This window comes from Cupressus sempervirens, chromosome 2 (assembly GCF_028749045.1).
Source record: "Cupressus sempervirens isolate cs-2001-9-10 chromosome 2, ASM2874904v1, whole genome shotgun sequence".
NCBI lineage: Eukaryota > Viridiplantae > Streptophyta > Pinopsida > Cupressales > Cupressaceae > Cupressus > Cupressus sempervirens.
In genome coordinates this window covers 777,652,771-777,679,759 of record NC_143119.1, presented here as the reverse complement: position 1 = coordinate 777,679,759, position 26,989 = coordinate 777,652,771, and the positions used below count along the sequence as shown (strand labels likewise).

The following is a 26,989-nucleotide window of genomic DNA, read 5'->3' as shown; positions in this document are numbered from 1 at the left end:
AGGTACAATATCATTTTTAACTCCATCCAAGATGATTTGAATAGCTTTTTTATTTCCTCTACTCCAGATAGATTTGTGAGGTTCAACTAAGGGTTGTTTGGATGCTCCATCAATGAATTGTTTTACATTGTTCTCTTCAAGAATCATCATGATTCTAAACTTCCCAGCTTCAAAGTGCCCTTTCCCATCAAACATGTCCTTGGGTCTGATTGTGTAAGCCATGGAAGATAGAATATTGTTGTGTGATGTGTACAAAGTTTGATTACTAAAATTTAGCAAAGCCTAGGTTCGATTACCAAAGCTCTGATACCATGTAAAGTTTCTGCTAAATTCTTATCTCTTAATCAAACTTTTAATCTAGTCTTATATGCTGAGAATGATCTTCTAAGTAGCATTAATATTGATGAAATTAGTGCTTATTATAATGCAAATACAATAATGAATATTTAACCTTTTATTGTGATAGAGAATCTCAAATATAAATTGCAGGATAGAAAATGCTTATAGGAGTAGACTATTGTAACTATGTCCTATAATTTGCATTTACAACCTACTTATATATCCTTTCTAAAGGGTATGTCCCTCAAGGGACATAACCCTTCCTAACTTGGCACTTATAGGAGATATATATATATATATATATATATATATATATATATATATATATATATATATATATATATATATATATATATATATATATATATATGTATGTATGTATGTATATATGTATATATGTATGTATATATATGTGTATATATGTATGTATATATATATATGTATGTATGTATGTATATATATATATATATATATATATATATATATATATGTATGTATGTATGTATGTATGTATGTATGTATGTATGTATGTATGTATGTATGCCAACATTAGAGATATATTACTAATATATATGTATATATATATGCCAACATTAGAGATATATTACTATTAAGAGCAAGTACGCTCTGTACTGTCAAACCCGTAGGTTTATCTTGGTTAATATTCTTAACAATGCCAACCAAAAATGTCAAATGCATGTGAGCTTGGTGTTTCTAGAATTAGCATGCTACTATGAACCTTCCCGGAATGTTCAAGGCTACGTAAGTTAGAGTGATGTCAACCTTACTTTCCTAAATATGTAAGTCTCTAGGTTTTTGTCTACTATGTTTGATTACAAATATGTGTCGTCTAATCCTTCCACCTACAGACATACAAATAACGAAAATTTTGGGTTGATGGGGTTTTGCCTAGTTCATATACTAGCTTTGGAATTAGCCATGAAATTTGATTGAAATTTACTTAATTGAAAGCATGTTATAATGTAGCAAAGTCTAAATCTAAAATTAAAACACTTGAGTCTTATACCTTGTGATGCAGTGGTCTTTGAATGTAATCACAAGTGTTTATACAATAATATGACTTGACATAAAGGAAATCAACCATGAAGACATGTTGGCGTGAAGGTTATTGTAAGTCGCCACAATACTTAAATCTAAAGAATATGATGGGACGAAATGTCGCCTTCAATGTTGAATGCTTGAGTGCCTCTTGGATGTAAATGATATGAAATGTGATGTGAAAATGAATTGGAAGAACTCTTGTATATAAGGTTCTTAAGGTATTTTGTTAATTAAAGCCAACTTTGAATGGTCATATTGACAAGTCGAGATCAAGGAACAGTTGACAAGAATTTGAGACCAATATATTTGGAAAGGGTCCCAAATTAGAGGTCCAACTACACCCCAAGTGCCCTTGACCTAGCAATTCAGGACAATGTTGCTAGAAATGAAGTGTGTTAAGTATGCAACAACCTTTCTAGTCACAATGTGGACATAATGCATTAGATATTCAATCCTTTAACTAAAAATAACCTTGGATAAGAGCAAACACCACATACTTAGGCAAGGGAGAAAGTTGTGGTCTAAATTGTGCAAGGGTACAATGTATAATTGTTGTCAAGACTTTTGTTGTTGTATGCACATGTTTTTTAGCTTGAAGCCTATTTGCAAACTCTGTCATGGGTGTTTTGATGGATTTTTTACAAATCCTTAATCTCACTATGATCAATTTTATTTGTTTTTAATGAGAAATAATTATTACTTTTAATAATTTATATTAAAAAATCATGCACCTTCCTTCCTCAATTATTTTTCATTGAAACAGGTTGGTCGAAGAAAAAATGATCAAAAGTCCCTCAATTTATCTCCTCCCACTTAGAATGCTCAAAAAACTAAAAATTCCAACCTCATGGATTAGAAATGCTCAAAAGTTGAGCATACAACCAAAATGATTGAAAATGCTCAAAAATTTAACCAAAAAAAATGAGAAATGATTTTGAAGGCTAAAAATTTGAGTACTCAAAACCAAAAGATTATGAATGCTAAAAAAAAGTGGGGATTTCTAACTTCTTTGACTAAGAATGTTCAAATTTCAAGCACTTCTAAATCCCATTTAAAAAATCTTGTAACTACCCATGATGAATGCAGTTGCAAGAATGTGTTGAGGGGCAATTGATATGTCTTAAAGAAAGACTAAAAAGCATTGATATGTTTTAGAAAAATGCATCAAAAATGATTTTTGCATGGCATCGCATGATTGAAAACTACATAAAATGAATGTGATGAAGAAGCTTTAAAGTCCTTATAAAGTGTAGAGCCCAAGTTTTCTCATGCATGCATCCAAGAACCAAAGATTTCCATCAAAATGTTAATTGTAAATTACTATGCAAGTACACATACAAAATGCAAAATGTGTCAAGAATATTTGATATAGTGCCTTTACAAAAAGGTGCAACCCTTAACAATGTTTGTAAATTATTCCACTTAGTGTCTTGAAGCAATGTGAATGTGAAAGAATAGACATTTCTTGTAAATTGTTTGTTTGACTGCCTTAAGAGATGGCATCATTTCAAGGAATGAAATAAAATGATGGTAGAACAAACACAAAATGGATCTATTGAAAAGATACTAGAAACATTCAAGTAAACAATTTTCAAGAGTTGACACAAATTCTACAACCTCTACTAGCACTGTTATGGTCAATGTGCATGGCAAACATGGAGGCATGGTAAAGAACCAACACTAAAATGGAAGCTTAAAGACAAAGAATCCATATCTACTGAACAATAAAGAATAGAGTAGTTTTTATTAAAAGTTGTGGTTACAAATGTTCTAGCGAACATGTTCAAAAAGTGAAATCATAAACAAAGCACTTGAAATACACAAAATTGGCTTGTTGAAATACACAAGAATTTAAAAACTCTCAAGACAATCCAAATTGTACTCTTTGTCGATTTCCATCTCACTATTGTGTCAAAATGGGAACCTCAAGAAAATGCACAAACATCCATTGAAGTGCAACAAATAAAACTTATTGTTGGATCTTATAGTTTTAGTATAGAAGTTATACATGAGCAATAATTGGCAATGCAACCAGCATGTCAATAGTGGCATGTTGTGATGGTTAAGTTGTGTTGTTATTACTTCTATTAAGGTTCAAATCACATTTGGGATGAGGCCCCCCATTTGTGGCCTCAATGATTCATAGCTCTAGGTCAAGGTATTTATCCTTTTTTTTAAAAAATGACTATAGAACAAACATGTTTGAAAATGTCTCTATTTTAAAACCTAATGTAATGCACAAGTACAAACCCAAAAGATCTATCAAATTTATTATTGTTCATGCCATAATAGGAGCCCTAAACCACCATACACACGTTCATCCAAGGCATAATAGAGGTGTATTTTTGTGAGATATTATAGTTGGAAATTCTCTTATAAACATGTGTGCAAGATGTGCAATCATAAACATGACTTGTGGATTTCTTTGTTGAATGCTTTAAAGATCCTATGTCAAAACACGAATTGTGACTATCATAGTTTACGTACAAAATAAATTTGTTGAAAGCCTTCAAAAAAATTCAGCCAAATATAAGTGGTGGCCTAGCATCAAACTAGAAAGCTTTGAAATAGGATATGGAGAACCATTGAATCATAAAGAAATGAGGAATTCTCTAGTAGACATGGGTTCATACAAAATGCATGAAAAGTGTTGATGCATTGACAATAGTATCATCAAAGTGTTGGTGGACTTGCCTCCAAGAAATCAAGAAATGCAACAATTGTTGAATATATACAAAATGGTTTTAATGCAAAAGTTTCATAAATTAAAAAGAAAATGTGACAAATAGGCTTAAAGCCAAATCTTATGACCTTTTCCAATTCTTCCTCCACAACATTGCCCAAAATTGATATTTTGAGAACACATTAAACTTTCCAAAAATGCAATCACGATGTTATTGCACGAGATAAATTGAAATGATTCCAAAATGTGCACACAAATAGTAGCTCAAATGTAGGTTATGGGCATCTGTTAAAGCACAAAGGGTAATTGATTTGAGCTATAATAGATTACCACAATCCATGAAATATCTAGATATTGTTTCAAACTTATCATATTGCCACCATTGGCAAATATCTATCAAGGATTTTATCACCCTACAATTGTTGTGCACAATTCAAGTTTTTTGTAGGACTTGGTTGTGATTCATTAATGGTTCTTTACAACATTTAATAGCATTTTTGTGCAAAAATTGACATGCATATGTCCTAAATGCTGAAATGATAAGTGTAATGAGGAAAGGAAGTGACACTAAAGAGGGTCTGTAGATATGGTTATTTCAATAGTGGTGTTATCTACCCATTACTAACAAATCAATTTAATGTAATCAATGCCATTGACGAAGAGTGTGTTTGATTCAGTTCTACCATCATGCAACCCTTCCCATTATTCAAAGGATGATTATGTTTATCGAAGAATGTGTTGCTTTGCAAATGTAGATGCAAGTGAAGAAAATTTGAGCATGAAGTCAAGTTATTGATGTAAAATATATGTTGTCTCATCAAATGACTAGATGGTGAGATGATTGTGCAAGTACAAATGAAGTAGATGAAGACGAAAGGCTACCTCAACACTGTCAACAACTCAACCTTTCTTAGAGTTGTGTGTTTCTAATTACCTTTTTGTAAAAGTGACTTATGTTACTTATTGTAACTGAAGTTAGAGAATGGACGACTCTTATGAAAAAATAAAGTAATTTCTAACTTCCATTTTTGTGCAAAGGTGAGGCAATTTCTAACCCAAAAGTGTATAGTTTCTAGGTAATTATCATGCAAAATGGTATAAATACAAGGCAGCTTGTAAAGAGGAGACTTTTTGCATAGGGGAAAACTATTGAGGATTTTTTGGAGAAATTTATAATGACTTTTGATTCTGCATGATGTAAACAAGGGTTTTGAGATTGTAGCCTTACAAAGACAACAAAGATGCATTTGTTTGTATGCACCTCTACAAATCATTGGTACTATATCCAATTAACCTGACAACATATTTTCCTAATATTTGGCCTTGCATTTGATAGTATAATTCATCTCTTTTCATATGTCGGGTTTTATTGTACTTATTTTATCATTACATATCAAAAAAATTGTCTTGTGATTACACCCTCTTTGTATTTGTTTTGTAACATCTTAGCCAATGTTTGTATGTCTTCTATTGAGGTTTTTGTTATCCTTTATCATTGGTTTTATCTTGCCTTTGTTTTGTACTTTAAGGTAAAATGTACACAAAAGAATATAAATAACCCCATCATATAAGCTAGTTGTCACTCTCAAACACAAAGAAAGGTTGTGGCTTATTGGAGTCTCTCCAATTGTTGGCATGGATGTCACTACTCTCTGGGCAAACGTGGTTAGTTTCAAAGATGAATTCAGAGTGCAAATCTTGTTTACCAACAATAATTTATGATGTTGCACCAATGTTACTTAGAATTGAACTAAAAACCATGTTTGAAGAGGACCCTTTAATGAAAACTCCAAGCAAAGAACCTTCTCAAGAACCCCCAACTTTTGAAGACTAGAAGATGTCATTCGAGGAGAAAATATAGTGCATGTATGAGGCATGCACCCCACTCATAAGAAGCGAGTATATAACTAAATATCCACTACTAAAACTTTTAGGAAATATACCTTGGCGTTTAAAAATAAGACAATTTTTAATATTTATTTTACTCCAGTAGTCAATAATTGCTCACATCCTATATGCTCATAATAGTTTGTATGATAATAGGAACATGAGAAAAGATCTAAACTATGAAACTCATACTCATTAGTCTATGAATGGTTTCCAAGGAAAACTCGAGGATCTATGGAGAATATTTGGTCTTCTATCCCTAAGCTCTTGGCTCACATAAGATCTTTTGATGCATCCATTACAATGAGGCAAGTTATCTTCCTCTAACGCTCTCCTGTATTTGATGTCTCTAGTCTTCTTCTTTGCACTAGAAATATATTGCACCACTCAAATTGGAATATGAATGGTAAAAGGAAAGAAGCAATTGAGGATTTGGAATGTTGACATGCTTCTCTTTTGTATGACACAAATATCACTTTCCAGCAGGATGAAACTATTATTTCATGAAAAATGAAATTATAATTATTGCTTGTGAGACCACCATTCTTAAAGATGATCAATTCACACTTATGAAATTATTATTCACAGGACAAAACTGCCCATGTAATTTCCAAACCATTACCTATGTATGACAAATTTTACATAGAAAATAGAAAACATTTATTGAGATTTTATAAAGCTGATATACAGATACTTTTGTTTAATCAAGTGGTTGAAACTAACACATCATCATGGAGTGTGCAGCATATGAGACTATCCATAAACAATTTGAAAACATTTTAAAGGTGGACAGTCTAAATGAGCTTTTCAAGGAGAACTTCACAAAATGACAAGCTTCTTAGTCAAAATTCATACTAGAAAAGCTGACGGGGAAATCTGAAAATGTGTTAATTTTGTCTCTTGATTCTTTGGACCACTTGATCTCGTGAACCTCATTAAAATTCCTCTCTAATCATTCATTTTCCTGGATACACTAGGCATTATCCTGTGTCAATGCACTCAAACAATCACACAGAACATGTAGTAATGTTTTTAATTGTATGCAAATATTTATGCATGAGCTTAAAAAAAACCTGAATAAAATAGACATCAGAAGCTTTAAATTAGCATTATTCAAAACTTACAATCAATCATGATATACCTTTGTGTCATCTTTAGCCATTTTGAAATATAATGTCAATGCTCATAATTTGTCAAACCATTTCCTCACCCTGCACAAGACAAAATTCCTTCGGCATTTTCCCAAGACAACAAGCTCTGATAACATTCAATATTTGACTAAACAGTTCTTCGAATAATAATAGGCTGCTTTTGGAAAAATTTGAGTTGCAAGACCGAATTCCTCCATGTTGTAGGTCTTAACATAAGACTCGATATCACATACAATTTGTGTCAATTTAATAAGCAATTTTCTTTGAGTTCCATTCTTTCCCCATTGCTTTATATTTGCCTATCTATATCGTGAGCTTGAATTTGGGAATCGCAATACTGTGGAAATCTACAGTTGCAGGGGCCAAATCGAACCTGCTCAAAGACCAAGACATAAAATCAATCCAACAAGAGCTCTAGGAAAGCTTGAGTCCCTGCCTTGTGCAAGGAGTATTAGACATGCAAGGCATGTGAAAGTTGTCATTCAGTAGTGCATATTCTAAGAAAATTAGAATTCAATTTAAGCTAATATCAAAACAAACCATCTTACTACCTATCTTTCAGTGGATTTTTGAAGAGGAATTGTAACATAGGTATCAAGTGATTTTTCACATTTCTTCTATTTTATTAGGTCAGCTACTAGATTTGGACAAGATTAAAGTCACAATGAGACCAATGCCAACATTATAATAAATGTAAACTTGCTTGGAAATCTGAATGATACATTTCAGTTGCAATTCTTAGTTCGGGTTGGCATTCCAGAAATAGGGCACTAATGGCTAATGGCTTTTTGACAATTCAATGGAGTACCTCATCCTTAACCAACAATTCAATGCTGAAATCTAAAACCACCAGTCCAATGCTAAAACCTAAAAAGAAGCAAGAGTAAAGAAGGGAGGATTCCACATAAAATATTAGTAGCCTAAATGACCAAACTTAAAATATAGATGATATTCCCATCCATCAATAGCTCAAGGATGAAAAATTAACCATTTATATGAATATGCGCATATGTATGTCAAATACATCCAAATAATATATTTCAATGAATTAAACAATAATAACTTCTAAATCACCACTATTACTATATTTTACAAGACATTGAATCAAACAAAAACAAATGATCTGTCCCAAAAAAAATTGGAAAACAATTAATGTGTAGCAAAACAAAACACTACAAGAATTGTCTAACACAAAATATTATTTCTAGCATGGCGATAGTTTTGAAAAAAGAATTCAAAATTCAGGTCTAGGAATTCAGAAGGGAGAAACTCTTTCTGAAATTCATGACGAAATCTGCAATCTAAATTGGAAATAAATAATATCTGAATCCTACAGCAATTATTGACCATTCTAAATTAAAAAATCAAGTTTCTGGCGTTTAGCCCGTTACAGAAAAGAACTATTCAATTATTTGGCTAGTGCCAGCCACACTGGAGTGAGTAGTATACATCTATTAAAGAAGGAAAAATTAGTTTATCTTCAAAATCACTTCTATAAAATCTTATTTTCTTCAGTAACTTAATAAAATCTTATTTTCTATAGGGAGAAGCAATTAAAACCACATTGTAACAATCATCCAAGAAGGGGAAGATAATAGAAAACCAATATAGGGAAGGAGGGATGGCAGCAAATAACCTAGCTCTTTCTGTACACTTATCGAATAGCTACGACCAAACAAACTCTGACTGCTCATCTTCTTGCCACATTTAAAGTGGGTACAGTTTTAAAAAGTTTCCGTATAAATTATAACACTTTCCCACCGATCAGGGAAAATAATTGCATAGCGTTACAGAGCAAGATCAAGCTTTACAAAACGACATAAAACAACAATAATGGCATTAAAGCATAAGCTCGGCTGTCTTAATCTGTCTACCAGTGGATCTCTGCTGGACAAGTTAACCAAACGTCTGGCCCTGGTAAGAGCTAGCTGCCCATTGATTGAACTAGCACCATCAAATGCATCTACCCGTGCTCTAATCTGAACTCACTATACCTACTTCATGTACAGGAACTTCCCCAAGAAAATCATACTTTACACCACTTTTTTTACAGTTACAGATTATTTTAAATCATCCTGTACACCTGACATTTTGCATACTCTTAAGAATGGAAATTTAGAATTGAAGATGATGTGAAAAGTGCTAAGTGGGAAATGATTTTACAGGAGAAATTTAGCGAATTGGGGAAAGTTTCTTATCGAAGGTCAAGTAGGAGGGTTCCCTGCCTTTGACGGTTTGAATTGGGGGAATTTTTTTTTCCTAGGTAATTTTTTCAAAGAAGAGGTTCCTCCCCTTTGTTGTTTGAAATGTTTTTTCATTTATTATTGTTGTGGATTCTTGAATGCGGAGATGAAGGCATTTTGATTTATTCTTTGTCTCCATTCGCAGGGTTGATTATTTGTTCTCCCATACCTCCTACAGCCCGTGCAAAACTTCCTTCTGCAACTCCAAACAAGAAGAAATTTGGGAGATGGGGACTTCAGTGCATTTGAGTGGTTTTAAGCATTATTGCAGATAGTGGTGATGGAAGAGCCAGAAAAGGTCTTCTGTGCAAAAAGTGGGTATTAGCATAGAGTGGACAGACGGCAACCTCCCTTTAGTCCCTCCTTGGGGTGGACAAAGGGAGTTGATGTGAAAGAGAGGAAAATATTTGCAGTTGCAAGTTGGTCCCTTCTGAAAGACCAAATCAAGAAAAATGTGGTGGGAATGAAGACAAAAGCAGATGGCAACAATGGTGGAGAAGAAGGTGCTAAGCCGCTGGCCTCTCCTTCCTTCTTTGGAGATGGGTTTTCAAACTGTTTGAAGCTGAATATGGAAAATTGATGCAGGAGCATCGAGCATGGTTTTGAGTGGACCCTATGTCGGTGAGCTTGGGGTTATGTTTGGGGCCTCTCTATGGACCTTTTCCTATGTTCGCATAACAACTGGCATGTTTGTGTTCAGGTTAGAGCTCTTTTGGCGGCTGCTTGTAGCGTGTTCTTCATTACTTGGATGGACCTTGGAGATTATTTTGGCAAACTTTGGTCCTTGGGAGTTAGCTTATGCAATCTTGGATCTAGAACATTGGATGGCATGTGGACCTATGTCTAAGGTCGCGTAGTGTTATTCTATCATAAGTTAGTTATGTTTGTACACTTGGGGCCTATCCTAAGTGTTTATTTAATATAATCTGCCAGGCCAACTAGTGGCTTAATTTGGTACAAGTATAGAGTCTTGTGATGTCTAGAGTAGCAAGTTCTTGGCATGGAGAGCTAGGAGCATTCCGAGGGGTGATAGCTAGGAGATCAAAGTTTGCATATTAGACTTGAGTTGTTTCTTTGTTTGTAATGTTCATAGCCGGAAAGGCCTTACAGCTCGACATGTCGGATGTAAATCTTATGATTCTATTATAAGAATAAGTGTTGTTTTGGACTTGAATCTCTATGTTTTGTTTATTTTCTGTTGTGTGTTTATTTGTTGGGGGCTTGGTCACCTCCATTTGGGGTACACCCAGCCTTGCACTAGATCAAATGGTATCAGAGCAGATTTCAATGTTGTGATAGTTGTGTGGTGGTTTGATCAACGGCGAAGCCCTAAATCCCTTTTTTGTGAGGTGGTAGATTGTGTTTTTGGCTCGCAATTGCAAAGGACTCGCAGATGGATCATTTTGGTTATGAAACCTTGATGTGAGAGATGAAGTTTTCCTTGAGTGAACAAATGGCCGAATTGTGGTAGGCTGCAAAGATGGAAGGCAAATCGCCAAGTGTGAGGTAGTAGGAGTCTTGAAATCAAATCGCTGATGTGAGGCAGTTGCACTTTGAGAGGAATCTGATGGATAAGTTGGATCAGTTTTAGAATAAATTCAATAAGAGGGTTGAAGAAATAAGACAATATTGTTTTGAGTTGGCATCTACCGATCAGAAAGAGAGTTGTTTGACCGGTTAGGAGGATTGTTCAGAGAAGAAGACACTTTGTTGATGAGGAAGAGGTAAAGATTGACTTCACTAAAGATGATGAGGTATATTTTGGTTTCAATAAGCAGATGGATGGATCGGACATGGGAATCACAGAGCATCTTGTTGTGGACAATGAGATTGTTGAGAGTTTCATTTGTGTTAATAATTTACATATTGTTGACATGGATTTACTTGTTGCTAATATGGTTGAGGATTTACGTGTTACTACTATTGTGGATTTGTAATGTCCCCGATTTAGCAAGTCTTTGGATTGTTGATTTGTCAGCTCATCAGCGCGATCCCCGTGAGTTGACATTCGGTTTTGGGGGTCTTTGATATGGCTTTGCTATTTTTGGACTCACTATTTTTAGTAAGTCACTTTTAGCCAGTTCCTATTTTTGGTCAAGGCAGTTCTAACATTGTTGAGTACTTATCACTCTGCTTTCGAGCTTTGGACGAATTAATCGGATGAAGTCATGGTTATTTTGATTAATTCGAGATTTAACGATTATTTAATGAGCTTTATATTATAAAGAGTTATTAAGTGAGACGTGTCAAGGTGAAGCCAGGTTGCACAAAATCTTATAAATATGATTTCATTTGGAGAGAAAAGGATCTTGAATCATATATATTTTCTTGCTCTTACCATTTCCTGAGGGTTTGATGAAGTTCTGAATTTTCTTCCATTGATAATTGTGCTGAGGTAGACAATTATTCAAATCTCCAACTATGCTAACTGTGGCTCAGGAGATTAAAGAATTCTGAAGAAATCGGTAGTGCTGGGTCTCCCATTTGTCAATCCAATTGCACATCAATTTTGAGTGAATCGAGAGTGCAGCTCATCTGAAAAGTGACTTAGATTCTTGGAGTTACGCCTGGAGTAATTTATGATATTCATTCATAGTGGGAGGCGGATAATGTGAAGTTCTGGCCGGTAGAGATTAATCACAGGTTGGCGCCATAAATCCACCTACAAAGACATCTTTCTTGGACGCTATTCTTGGCTGCCAATATATATCACAATGAGATAGCCGTATTCATAATTCCCTAAAGTCGGCAATAGCAAACTTCCTTGGCATATCCCGTGAGGGGTCATCACTGGTGTATGGCGTAGCTTCTTCCTTATAGCTGGCGGAAGTTTATTAATGGTCTGCAATTTCAAATCAGGTTCCATCACCTTTTAATTGGAAATTTGGTATCATAATTTGGTAATCTTCTTTAATCATTGGTGTTGTCAAAAACTTAGTTGCTGAGAAATTTGCTTGTACTACTCACCATAACTTTGATTTATAAATAAAAAACAAGAAGTTTGATCACTGTTTGTTTTGGTAATTCCATTGGAGTCAACTTGAGGTATTTACAGTGGTATCAGAGCGGTTTCCTGCCAGCCTGTAGGAATTGGGCTCAAAAATTATCGAAGGCATTTTTCGAAAAGAAAAAAATTATGTTTCCTGAAGTATGGATGATGATCGAAGGTTTGTGCCTAGAATGCACTACATCCGATGAGATCAGAATGTACCTCAAGGAGAGTTGGAGATTCAGTTTGGCACAGTGGGTAGTCCGGGTGGTTCTAGTGGTTCCAAACAACGTGCTACAAATGCTCAGGTTGACAGAGATGCCTTGCAAGCATTTTGAAATATCGCAATCAGGCAACAGCAGATGACAGATGTTCTCCAACAGTTGTCCAACACCTTGCAGCAATTAACTTTGCCACGAGAGCGGAGTAGAGAGAGAGACCGAGATATTTCTATTGGTTCCTACAAGTCACGTGTGGATGCGGGGCCTAGGGCTGATGACAAACACAGGATCGAGGATCATGTTAGGATGGATGACAGGGTGGACAGGACAGGTTATATTGGGGCTCAACACAAGCCACAGAAACCTACTTTTCTGAGACCTGAATTAGATACAGTTAGCACTACTACTGTCACTGCTCCATTTGTTGATGATGTTTTGACTCATTTTTATGAGTGGGATGCTCTTCCTCAAGCATTAAAAGATAATTTGAGTTTTGACAGGTATTTGACACAGAAGCGTGAGCATTCCAAGGGTAGGCCTGCTACTAAATAGCGGCCCAAGTATACTGAGCTCTAGCAAGCAGCCAATAAGATGACATTGGCTCATTTTGATGGGAGTGGTAGAATGAGTGCTAGAGCTTGGGTCCAGAAGCTCGACACTTATCTTGCCTTGCGTCCTATGACTGAGGAGGATGCCATCAAGTTTGTTGTGTTACACCTTGATGGAGTTGTGCACGATTGGTGGTATCTCTCCATCACGACCAGAGCATATCATATTAGGAGTTTGTTGACAAATTGATAGAACGTTTTGACAAGAAAGATCCCGAGGTTTACTTTGAGTTGGCTCAGTTACGACAGACAGATGGTTTGGAGGTATTCATCAGTGAGTTTTAGAGGTTGTCAGTGATGGTGTATGACATATCTGAGCGGAGGAGGGTTATGCTTTTAATTGAGGACCTTGCTAAGCCACTTCGAGGGGGGGTTAAGTCATTAGACCCCCCGTCATTACAGAAGGCAATGATAAAGGCCCCTAATTTAGAGGCCTCTACACCTAGAGGCAAGTTTGCCTCAAAGCTTGCTACGTCCTCCTATGATAGGACACCTCCCCGGAGAGAGAACACTGAGGGAAAGCATCTTGCTGCAACACCCTTGGACAAGGAAACAATTAATGATTTGAGGAGGAAGTTGTGTTTCTATTGCAGGATTCCCTATGATGTCAACCATGACTGTCCCGTGAAGCCTAAGGGGAAAAACAGGATGATGGAATGGTTCTATGATGATGATGACGGTACTGATTTTCAGGAGCCATTTGGGGCTAGTGATTAGGATCAGCATAGGAGTGATGATGTAGATGATGAGGTGGATGACTCCAACCTCAAAGTAGCTCACTTATCCAGTGTGAGGAAAGAGGGTGCTTTCTGGATGCATGGGCTCATAGTTAGACAGAGTATTGTTGCTTTATTTGATACTAGAGCTACTCATAATTTCATTGATGCTCGTTTAGCTACCAGAAGGGGTATGCAGACTGAGGATTTTGAGGTCCTATGGGTACAGGTAGCTGATGGTTACACCTTGAAGTGTAACAAGATGATTACAGATCTTCCTGTGAAGCTTAATACATATGCTTTCACTGCAGATTTCTATGTGGTGGACATGGGGGGGACAAATATAGTCCTTGGTATGGCATGGTTGCACACACTTAAAGACATCTACTTGAGCCTGAAAAGATGGAGATGAGGTTCATTAAGGATGGGCAGCCCCAAGTTCTGAAAGCAATCCGTAATGATGAGCTGAAGCAGATTTCACTTAGGCATATGCAACACTTGGTTTGTCATGAGGATATTGTTGACTGGGCAGTAGAGTGCAGAATTATGCCAACTCAAAAGAATATTAAAGAGGCAGAATATCATCCTGATATCCAGCAATTGAGGATTAAACACTCTAAGGTGTTTAACGATTTACCTCCTAGTAGGCCACTCGATCGAGGGATTGAGCATATTATTGAGCTGGAGGAAGGCACTAAACCTATTATGATTACCCCGTATCACCATCCGAAGAGGCTCAAAGATGAGATTGAGAAAACCAAACAGGAGCTACTTGATCAAGGGCATATCAGGCCAAGTAAGTCCCCATTCACTTCTCGAGTTGTTCTGGTGAAGAAGAAGGATGGTACCCTCCGGATGTGCATTGATTATCGAAATGCTGAATAAGAGGACCATAAAAAACCGGTATCCCATTCCACGGATTGATGACTCGTTGATGAATTGCATGGGGCAAAATATTTTTCGAAGATTGATCTAAGGTCTAGCTATCATCAAATCCGGGTTAGAGAGCAGGACATCGAGAAGACAGCTTTCAAGTGTCACTATGGACATTTTGAATTCCTAGTCATGCCCTTTGGTCTCACCAATGCTCCTGCCACTTTTCAGTCTACTATGAACAGGGTGTTCCATAGTCAACTCCGTAGGTTTGTGTTGGTCTTCTTTGACGACATTCTGATTTATAGTAAGACTTGGGATGATCATGTGGTTCACCTAGATACAATTTTGAGTATTTTGGATTATGCTTCTTTGCATGCCAAAGAGTCCAAGTGTGCTCTTGGTATGATAGAGTTACTTTACCTGGGACATATTATCAGTGCCGATGGAGTTCGTATGGATCTGGATAAGATCCATGCTATTATAGAGTGGCCTACACCAAAGACGCTGACACAGTTACAAGGGTTTATTGGTCTTTGTGCTTTTTAACATAAGTTTGTGGTCGATTTCTCACGACATGCTGCACCCCTTACAGATTTGACCCGTAAGGGTACTTTCTAGTGGTCAGCACAGGGACAGGAATGTTTTGAGAAGTTTAAGACTATTATGACTTCATGTCCAGTGTTGGCCTTGCCTAATTTCTCGAGGCCTTTTGATTTGCATTGTGATGCTTCCGGAGAGGGTATTGGTGTTGTCTTGTCCCAGGATCAACATCCCATCATTTTTGAGAGCAGGAAATTGCTGGGTCCTGAGAAAACTTACAGCGTTTTTGATAAAGAAATGTTAGCTATCATGCACGCTTTGGCTAAATTCAAGCAATATTTGGTGGGCAGCAAGTTCTGCATTGAAACTGATCATAATAGCTTGAGGCATTTCTTGGGGCAGAGAGATCTGAATGAAAGGCAGTAGAAATGGGTCAGCAAGCTACAGTCTTATGATTTTGATATCTCCTATATCAAAGGGCCTCAAAATGTAGTTGCGGATGCTCTTTCAAGGAGACCTCACCTTTGTGTAGTTTCTAATATTTCAGAGAATTGGAGGCATTTAATTAACTGAATACGCCAAGGATTAGTGGACGACAAGTATTTTGGATGGTAGTATTCAAGATGACAAATATTCACTTTCAGGTGAGTTAATTATCTACAAGGGGCAGATTTATCCGATTCCAGAGTCAGTGGTGCGTAAGATTATTATATGGGCATTCCATGATTCTCCTATGGCTGGTCATCCAGGCTTTTTCAAGACTTATAGACAGGTCCAGGAGAGATTTACATGGAAGGGATTGAAGGATGATGTCCATCACTAGGTCCGAAAATGTTCGGTTTGTCAATAGAACAAACACGAACACACCTACCCTGCTGGTTTATTTCAGCCACTTCCTACTCCTGAAGGGAAGTGGGAGGGAATCTCCATGGACTTCATTGTAGGTTTGCCTAAGGCCCAAGGGCGAGATTGTATTTATGTGGTAGTAGATAGACTCACAAAGTATGCTCATTTCTTCCCTATTACCACTACCTATTCATATGTGCAATTGGCTGAATTATTTTTCAGAGAGATCTTTAGGTTGCACGATTTACCCAAAACCATTATGAGTGACCGTGACAGTAGATTTATGAGCCATTTTTGGCAAGAGATTTATAGATTGTGTGGGACTAAGTTGACTCCTAGCACCAGCTACCATCCGCACACTGATGACCAGACGGAAATAGTGAACAAATGGGTTGAGGGTTATCTGCGGAATTATGTCTCTTCTCAACAAAAGACTTGGGTAAAATGGATTCACTCATGTGAATATTGTTATAATTTTGCTCATTACATGACTATACAGATGTCGCCTTTCAAAGCTCTATATGGTTATAATCTGTCTAGTTTTGTGGATATGTTATGTGGTGATAGCAGAGTACCGAGTGTCAGGGAGTTACTACGAGACAACCAGGATGTAATAAGGACATTGAAAGATAATATAAAGAGGGCTCAAAATCAGCAAAAGCAGTATGCTCATCAGAAGAGAACAGCTAGAACCTATCAGGTAGGAGACATGGTCTACTTGATGTTACAGTCGTATCGGCAATCTTCGATCAAGAAGAGAGGAGTTGAGAAACTTAAGTCGTGATATTATGGGCCCTTTTGGATTGTGCAGCGGGTTGGTGAGGTAGCATATGAGTTGCAGTTGCCTGATGATAGCAAAATTCATAATGTGCTTCATGTTTCACGTCTTAAAGGGGTTTTGGGTCATCATGTGAGACCTTCTCCTATTTTGCCTCCGTTGGATGACAAAGGGAGATTGGAGGGGATTTTAGAAGCAATACTTGATACTAGAGAAAGGCAATTGCGACGGAGGACCATTCGTCAGTTTTTGGTTAAGTGGCAGAACCTTCCGGATGAGGACGCTACCTGGGAACCCAAAGATATTTTACAGCATTCCGAACTTCAATTGCTTGAGGACAAGCAATTTTGGGGAGGGAGAACTGTAATGTCCCCAATTTAGCAGGTCTTCAAATTGTTGATTTGTCAGCCCATCAATGCGATCCCCGTGAATTGACGTTCATTTTTGGGGGTCTTTGATATGGCTTTGCTATTTTTGGACTTACTATTCTTAGTAAGTCACTTCTGGCAAGATCCTATTTTTGGTCAAGGCAATTCTGACATTGTTGAGTACTTATCACTCTGTTTTTGGGTTTTGGACAAATTAATTGGATGAAGTCATGGTTATTCTGATTAATTCGAGAATTAATGATTATTCAATGAGCTTTATATTATAAAGTAAGTAGACTTTATATTTAAAGAGTTATTTAAGTGAGAAGTGTCAAGGTGAAGCCAGGTTGCACAAAATCTTATAAATATGATTTCATTTGGAGAGAAAAGGATCTTGAATCATATATATTTTCTTGCTCTTACCATTGCCTGAGGGTTTGATGAAGTTCTGAATTTTCTTCCATTGATAATTGTGCTGAGGTAGACAATTATTCAAATCTCCAACTGTACTAACTGTGGCTCAGGAGATTAAACAATTCTGAAGAAATCGGTAGTGTTGGGTCTGCCATTTGTCAATCCAATTGCACATTGATTTTGAGTAAAATCAAGAGTGGTGGCTCATCTGAAAAGTGACTGAGATTCCTGGAGTTATGCCTGGAGTAATTTATGATATTCATTCATAGTGGGAGGCGGCTAATGTGAAGTTCTGGCAGGCAGAGATTAATCACAGCTTGGTGCCATAAATCCGCCTGTAAAGACGTCTTTCTTGGACGCTATTCTTGGCCGCCAATATATATCGCAGGGAGATAGCCGTATTCATAATTCCCTAAAGTCGGCAACAGCAAACTTCCTTGGCATATCGCGTGAGGGGTCATCACTGGTGTATGGCGTAGCTCCTTCCTTACAGCTGGCAGAAGTTTATTAATGGTCTACAATTTCAAATCAGGTTCCATCACCTTTTAATTGGAAATTTGGTATCATAATTTGGTTATCTTCTTTAATCATTGGTATTGTCAAAAACCTAGTTGATGAGAAATTTGCTTGTACTACTCACCATAACTTTGATTTATAAATTAAAAACAAGAAGCTTGTTCACTGTTTGTTTTGTTAATTCCATTGGAGTCAACTTGAGGTCTTTACAGGATTCGGGTCTGCATGTTGTTGCTGACCTAGTTTTGGGTTTTCATGATGTTCTTGGCATAGATTTCACGATCGAGGATGTTACTATTGCTAGTTATGATCAGTTGTAGAGATTGTTTGCGAAGCCTTATGATGTTCAATTGGTTCGTGTGAATAGGCAAGTTAATTGGGTTGCTGAGATTCATATGATTTTGATGTTTGAACGGATGAAGCAAATATGGTTGATTTGTAGATGTGTTCTCTTATCTTTGATGAAGTGGAAACCTTTGGTGAAGATAAAATTGGGTTCAGATATTTCTTTTAGCATCAAATTATCGGACACACTTTTCTATTTACCTCGGGAGTCTGATGCAGGAGCATCGAGCATGGTTTTGAGTGGACCCTATGTCTGCGAACTTGGAGTTATGTTTGGGGCCTCTCTATGGACCTTTTTCTATATTCGCATAACTATTGGCGCATTTGTGTTTGAGTTAGAGCTCTTTTGGTGGTTGTCAGTAGAGTATTCTTCATTACTTGGATAGACGTTGGAGATTGTTTTGGCAATCTTCAATCCTCGGGAGTTAGCTTATGCGATCTTGGATCTGAGTCGTTGGATGGCATGTGGACCTATGTCTAAGGTCACGTAGTCTTATTTTATCATATGGGTAAGTTATGTTTGTACACTTTGGGCCTGTCCTAAGTATTTATTTTATATAATCTTTCAGGCCAACTTATGGCTTGATTTGGTACAAGTATCGAGTCTTGTGACGTGTAGAGTAGCAAGTTGTTAGCATGGAGAGCTAGGAGCATCCTCAGGGGTGAGAGCTAGGAGATGGAAGTTCACATATGAGACTTGAGTTGTTTCTTTGTTTGTAATGGTTGTAACTGGGAAGGCCTTACAGCCTGACATGTTGGATGTGCATCCTATGGTTCTATTAAGAGAATAAGTGTTGTTTTGGATCTGAATCTTAGTGTTTTTGTTTATTTTTTTCGTTGTGTGCTTATTTGTTGGGGGCTTGATCACCTCCATTGGGGGTACACCCGGCCTTGCACTGCGTCAAAAATGAACAAAAGAGACTAAAATCTCGCAGCCAAATTGCTTTGTACGCAAGGTAAACAAATAAAGCATTAATACCATGGTCCCAGGTCACTATATAAGTGGGTTTTCAATGTGGTCCCATGTAAATTTTGAGGATGAAAGAAATGTCTATACCTGGTTTAAAACACTAAACTAGACAGTTACTTTACAATCCAACCCCTTGAAAAGCCAAAATGAGTAAGCAACTTGACAGGACAGAGTGCCAATAATTTTAATAAGAACAGGCCCATTAAATCTTAAAAGACACTTAAGCAAGCAATTGAAGTGCCAAAAAGTCATTCTTGAAAGAATATTCCAAATCCAAACAAGCAAGAATAAAGATAGGCTTTTACTTTATTAATTCTTGATTACCTCTATAACCAATTACAATCAATAAGATCTTTAATCATATGCATACAAATAAATAAAAAACATAGTCATTTTTGTATCATATTGATCTGGTAAAAAGACAAGGAAGAGGTTTGTCGATTTACCCTGTTGGACCAGCCTAGGTACAAACTGGTACCTGGTTCTGGTCCAATTCGCCTGCTGGTCCAGGCAGGGTTCAAAAATCTAACACCCAGCTCAAACTTGCTGATTAGTCCAACGGACCCCGACGAACCATGACCAAATAGGTCAAATTGCACACTAATTCCGACAAACTCAGACTCGTGGATGTCACTTAAGTGACTTTGTTTTTGCAAATTGTATAAGATTTTGACACCCTTAACCCTAAAAGGTGGAAATGAAAGGTGTATGTTAGCTTCTAATTCTCATTTGTGGTGTGCAAGTAGGTTATTTTGTCTTGAGAAAGAGCAATTGGTGGTTGAGAAAAAGTTTGGTTGTGCAAGGAGTTGGAAGATAGGTTTGTGAGCCTTCTTAAAGTGTTTGTGCCTCATTCCTACACCTTTGCAAGCTTACAATGAGTGGAAGAGGTAAGTTCTTGTTCCATTTTCTTTTTGTTTTTGTTTAAGTTTTTTATTGTTTTTCATTTCTCTTTCATTGTCCATAAGATCTAGTCATTTTCTTTCCAAAAAAATCATTGTTACTTGTAAGTTTTATTGAAAATGTATAAAATTTCTTGCTGTAGGAAAAGGAACAACAATGCCATCTACCTCTTCCTCAGTAGGCAATATCAAAAAAAGAATAGAACCCCAATCTGATTCTCTTGTTCTGGAAGTATGTGGATATTGTAAAACCCCTTCCAAAAGGTGGTGCATTCTGTTGGAAACATCAGAGTTGTGATGTAGAAAGGAATAATACATATTTTCATGTGGTAGGCCATTTGTGTCGATTACTTTAAAGAGAAGTCAAGAAATGCCCTGGAAAAAAAATGCTCTTGTACCAAATTCAACAGATTTAAAATATATCCAAGAGCATGAGGAAGAGAGAGAGAAGAATGTAGGCAAAATGCAACCGATGACACTGGCAATAAAAGTATTAAAAGCCAAAAAGAAAAGGGAATGCAACTTCCAATAGATGTTGTGAAAAAAGATCACCCCTTTCATACTACCTCAGCTACCCTTGAGTTTGAAAATGAACCAACCCTTACACACAAAAGAAAGGGACCACTAGAAACAGCATTTCAAATCATTGTCGGGAAATTGCCGATATTGATATGGCAAGATGCTTGTAAGAAAATGGGTTGTCTTGTAATATTGTTTGGTCTCCATATTGGAAGATGTTGAAAAGTTTCAATGAAGCTCCTAAAGAGTATCAGGTCCCCGGTTTTGAGAGAGTACGAACCACCTTGTTGGATCAAAAGGTCAAGTTGATCAATGATCACTTGAAGCCCATAAAGGATTCATGCATTAAGAGAGGGGTATCAATTGTTTTAGATGGGTGGAAAATTGCTAGAAATTGTCCCTTAATCTCTTGGCGGTGTCTCCTAAAGGGACAATGTTTTTGCAAGCAATGGATTGTGAGGGGCAAGTAAGAGATGGGTCATTTATTGCTAATATTCCCATCTTGAAAAAATGATACATGAACGTGTTATGATTTAATTTTAATGTTTTGAATCTTTGATGTTGAAGTATATGACGATATGATCACAACTCATGATGCTATGATTACAAGTTTTAAATTTAATGATGTTTTTGTTGTTTAAATCATATGTTCTTATGATACTATGTAACATTCTCATTTTAACTCATGCTTCTAGGCTTCATCAATATGTGTATATAATTTTTACATGTTTTGTATGAACAAACCCAAACCCCTTCTCAAAATTCTGCCCTATTAGCGAACTGGTCCTTCGAACCCGAACTTAGAACCAAACTCAAACCAATAACTTAGAAGATAGCATTATAATGATGCACATTATATCCTTGAGTTCCCATCATTATACATTATGATGTTTCTCGTATACCACATGTTATATTATTCTCACCATTATGTGCAACTAAGTTGCCAAGATGGCCATGATGAAGTCTCAACAAGATATTTCAATCTAACAAGAAATAGACTTTTGTTTCAAGCTGACAATTGATATTCCATTATTGCCAACCATGGAGGACTCCCCCATTATTAATTTAGATATATCAAATTCATAAAGAATATTTTTACCTTCCAAGGCTCGCTTGATCTGTACATTTCTAGGCATTAAACACTCTTTGGGGGAGTTGTTTTCAACGACAAGACAGAACCGAAAAACAAATGGAAAAGTATGAAATTCGCTCTTATAATAAAGGGTACATCATGGCCGTCTTCTCCAATGAATCAAAGGATGGTGCTTTGGTGTGGGGGCCTTCTTTCACAACGTGGGTCTTTTTATTAAGACATTGGCTTGCTGGTTTCAATTCTTGAAATAATGACAATGGCTCCTATTGGGATCCACACAAATGCTCTTTTCCAAGAGTGTAAATCTCCATGTACCTCCAAGGTGATTGCAAATTCTCTAGGAACTCTAGTGGATATATTGAGAGCACATCACGCAAAAGGCCTATTAGTGGTGTCGAACTAGAATTTTCCAAACCAAAAAGCTTGACCTTAAAGGTTGGAAATTTGAATGGGTTCAAGACTTAGATGATGAGGGCTTGCTTGTCTTTTCAAATGTATAAGATATCATGAATTTGAGCATTGATTTGAGAATGCCCCGCAGTTAAAGAAACTAGTGAAAAGAAAGAACTGAGGCAATGAAGGATTCATATAACCCAAGAAGATAAAATAACGATACAAATAAAATTTATTAATGTCCAACAAGTGACCACAAATAATCATAGGGACTGAGGGAACAACAAAGAAAACCCAACAACAAGAGCACCTAACTGTGACCAAAAATCAACAAGAAAAAAGAAGGGAAGGAACAAACTAAGACTAAGGCCCAAACAATCCAAGGGGGTGGAAGGGGTAAGATAGTAATCCCACCACACCAAACAAAAATAAGGAGAGAGAGAGAGAGAGAGAGAGAGAGAGAGAGAGAGAGTCTATAGATTTGGTAGTGGTAGTGTGACAATGCCAATGGTATTGTTGCCTCTAGAAGTGTCTCATACAAGAAGAAGGGGTAGATATAGATCTCTACAAATAGGATAAGTTTGATGTTGAGGATAAGTTTTGGACTTTGAAGGAACTATATTGACAAAGATAAGTGATCGTTTCAATAAGTTAATTTTTCTTGGATAAGTTATCCTGAATTGTTTAGTAAGAATAGTTTTGAAGCAATTTGGACAGTGGCTTCAGTTGTCTTCCTTTCAACTCCTAACAGGGTTGGAATCCTTTGACAAAGATTCAAAGTCTCCTAACAGGGACTCATATATATGCATTGTATTTATTTGATTCCTGACAAGGTCACATCCTTTCACAAGGAACTTTTATATTAGTACATCACTTTGTGACTACCATCACCACCAAGGCTTTCCCTCTTACCAAGGGTTTCCCTGATTAACATACCTTGTGTCACATTGCATGGTTGTTATCTTTTGATTACATGTTTCAGATTTGTTTAAGTTGATAAAGTTGTTTAAAGCATACAATTGGTTCAACCCCCTCCCCCCACCAGTTATATTGGTGGACTCTCCACTTTCTAACAATTGGTATCAGAGCATCAAGTCCTTGAAGAGGTTTAACAGCTTACGGAGATCCATGGCTACATTCAGGAAAGAAAGTCTGAAATTTGATGGAGTTAACTATGACAATTGGAAGGACGGGATTAAGATTCACTTGCTATGCATGGGAGCAAATTATTGGTTGGTTATAAGGGAAAGCAAGAACGCTATTGAGGAGAAAGATTTGGAGAACTGCAGACAAGAAGTAAAGGATCTATTCATGTACAATATGTATGCCAGAGAAGCATTCTTATAAGCTCTTCCTAAAAAAGAGTATGTTGAGATAAAAGGTTTATATCTCTTGCTAATGAAATTTGGTTTAAGTTACAAAATCTATTTGAAGGAGATAAATTTGCAAAGAAATCTAGATTACATAATTGGAAGAATATGTTAGGTAATGCTAAGATGATGGAAGATGAATCCATTAGAGCATATTTTGGTAGAAGTGTTGAGATTATTGTAGGAATCAAGAGTTCTGGAGGAATTGTGACGAAGATGAAGTTGTATGGAATATATTAAAATCTTTGACCCCTAGTTATACACACAAAGTTGAGATCATTGGAGAGATTATATCTGTGACACCGAGTTTGACAAGAGAAACTTTACTAGGGAAGTTGCAAACTTTTGAACAAACTTTGAAGTAGAACCAAGGAGTGATAAGGATAGAATCAACTTTTAGTGTACAAGAAAGACAGAGCTAAACTTACAAGGAGTGCAAGCACTAGTGGAGATTATGCTAGAAAATATGTGAATAAGCAAGAAGACATGAAGATTGATGAAGGACTTGCATTAATCATAAAGAGGGAACCTAAAGGTAGGAAATCTTTTGTTTGTTGGACTTGCAAAGATTTTGGTAATTTTTCAAATGAATGTCCTACAAAAGTAAAGAAGACAAAACCTATGAAGCCTTATAAGTCAAAGTTTACCCAAGATTGTCTCTATGTTGATGAGGATAATGAATTCAATTTTAAGATGGTAAATTTCTTAAAAAGTGATGATGAAGATGATGAACTTGGATTTGTTGCTATTAAAGAAAAAATTCCTGAGAAAGAAGAGGTAATAGAGGAAAAAGCTTTAGTATCACACGTTGAAAACATGAAGTCTGATTGGATTGTAGATGGTTTCTCTCATCATATGACTGGAGATATGAATAAGTTTGTTGAGTTTGACAATTAAGACGGAGTAGTATACATGGAAACATTGTTTGATCAATAGGAGAGATTAGAACATGAAAAATTATATACAACCTATTTATATCTATGAGGGAAAGATATGTTTTTGGGACTTTGATCTTTTTCATCATATGTTGCCAGCAATGCCAAAGCGGGAGATTGTTGGCATGAATGACCTATGGAGATTGTCAGTATGCTTTGGGAGATGATTGAGTGCTTATGTGTTGAATTCATGACTTGGTTTTGTTCAACGAGGCTTTTGGTTGTTGAGTTGCTTTCAGCGGAGTTAGCAGTATGTTCTTGGATGTTTATAGATGCTATATCTAACTACGAGGACAGAATTATGAAGTTTTGAGTGAGTTACAAAAGATTGGTTGCAAGACAGTTTGTAGAAGATTGTATGTTGTTGTTCATGATGTATCTTTTTGGCAAGATTGAAGCTTGTTCAACAGGCTTGAATTTTGGTCAAAGACATGTTCAAGATGCTATGTTCAAGGTGGCGGGATTTGGTTTTCATGCAATGAAGATTTTTGAAGGATAACGTGTGGGTTATTCCTTGGAGGCTAACTATGTTGCATTATTGATGTAACTTGTAATGTAGTGTGTGGAACCTAATTGTAATATCTTATGGTGGTCCTATATTATGCATTGTACATTGGGAAAGCCTTAAGGTCGACCCAATAGTTATTAGGACTTGGTATAAAGAAAAGATGTTTCCTTGATTTTATATATCGTGTTTTGGTCAATGAGATTTTATACGGTCATATGTTATTGATGTTATGTTATGCGAGCTTTAGATGCGGTTTTGTGAAGATCGGAGAAGTGTTTGATGTTGAGGATAAGTTGTGGACTTCAAAGAAACTATATTGGCAAAGATAAGTTGTTGTTTCAATCAGTTCATTTCTTGGATAAGTTATCCTAAATTGTTTAGTGAGAACAGTTCTGAAGCAATTTGGACAGTGGATTTAGTTGTCTTCCTTTCAACTCCTAACGGGGTTGGCACAACTCCTAACAAGGTAGGAATCTTCTAACAGAGATTCAAAGTCTCCTAACAGGGACTCATATGTACTGATTGTATTTATTTGACCCCTAAGAGGGTCACATCCTTTCACAAGGAACTCTTATATAGTACATCATTTTGTGGGTACCATCTCCATCGGGGTTTTCCCTCTGATTAAGGTTTTCTCTAGTTTACATATCTTGTGCCACATTGTATGGTTGTTATCTTATGGTTGCTATATCTTTTGGTTACATGTTTCAGATTTGTTAAAGTTGATTAAGGTGTATTAATGATTCACCCCCACCCCCACCCCCACAGAATTTTATTGGTGTACTTTACTTTCTAACACTATCACCTCTATCTAACAAGTGGTCAATCTCAATACAGAGATGATGGGAACCAATTCTAAAACACCCAAGAGGAATCCTGCACGAGTGTTGTTGGTGAAGAGATGTGCAAGAAGGGAGAACAATAATACCATTATGAATCTCTAAAAAGTGCTTATTCTAGAACACCATCTTCGAATGAAGCCCCCCGTGAGGGTCGATCCATGTGGTGCGAATGAACTATCTATAGATATCATCTCTAACGCATTTGGTTAGATCATTCCTAGGGTAGAGAAGGTGAATGCGGGAAGGTGCTTTATCGAGATCTCGATGGTACTCAAAAGGGGGGGCTGCCCTAGCAAACCACCCACGAGACCGGTTAAAAGGAGCAGCAAAGAGAACAAGAGACTTCGACAAATAGTGGACAAGGTAGGGATATCTCTAATGACCCTCTCCGCAATTAGAGAAGCTACGAAACAATGGAGGAACCAAACAAGGTCAAATATGGCCTGAACACACAAAGACAAATACTATGAGGTGTGGACCATCTACATCTGATAAACCATTGAAGGAAAAGGATTTAGACCCACTCAATAGATGTCCAATCAGAATCCAAGAGAGAAGGCCTCCAAACCACAAACCCATAGAGAATTGAGGGACGCACAAAAGTGTCAAGAAGTGTCATCTTGGACGAGATATCCTAGAAGTGATGCCTAAAGCATTGTTTCTCAAGAAGAACAAGGGAACCAAACCCTTTGTAGATACATGGTTGGATAGCAGGCCTCGTACTAAAATGGAGACTAGAGAACATGACCCCTAAGTAGGTATAAGCTAAGACAATCTCAATCTCGGAACCTTCGAAAGTGATGCGAAGAAGCAAAGAATCTAGAGAGTGGAGGACAAGATTTATTCCCAAGACAAGGAAGAAGAAGTAAAAGAAACCC

At 36.7% G+C, this 26,989-nt stretch overlaps 1 protein-coding gene across 3 annotated transcripts in view; it reads right to left on the bottom strand.

Moving 5' to 3' along the window:
* Positions 1–7,033: 7,033 nt before the first annotated feature.
* The window catches only part of TRM9 (RNA-binding (RRM/RBD/RNP motifs) family protein), a 121,894-nt gene continuing 101,938 nt past the window's right edge, over positions 7,034–26,989 (bottom strand). For all 3 annotated transcript variants that reach the window (XM_089815572.1, XM_089815570.1, XM_089815571.1), the window contains one exon: positions 7,034–7,495. In XM_089815572.1, the coding sequence (XP_089671698.1) occupies positions 7,412–7,495 (84 nt within the window). In that variant the 3' untranslated portion in view covers positions 7,034–7,411. The remainder of the gene's footprint in view (positions 7,496–26,989) is intronic.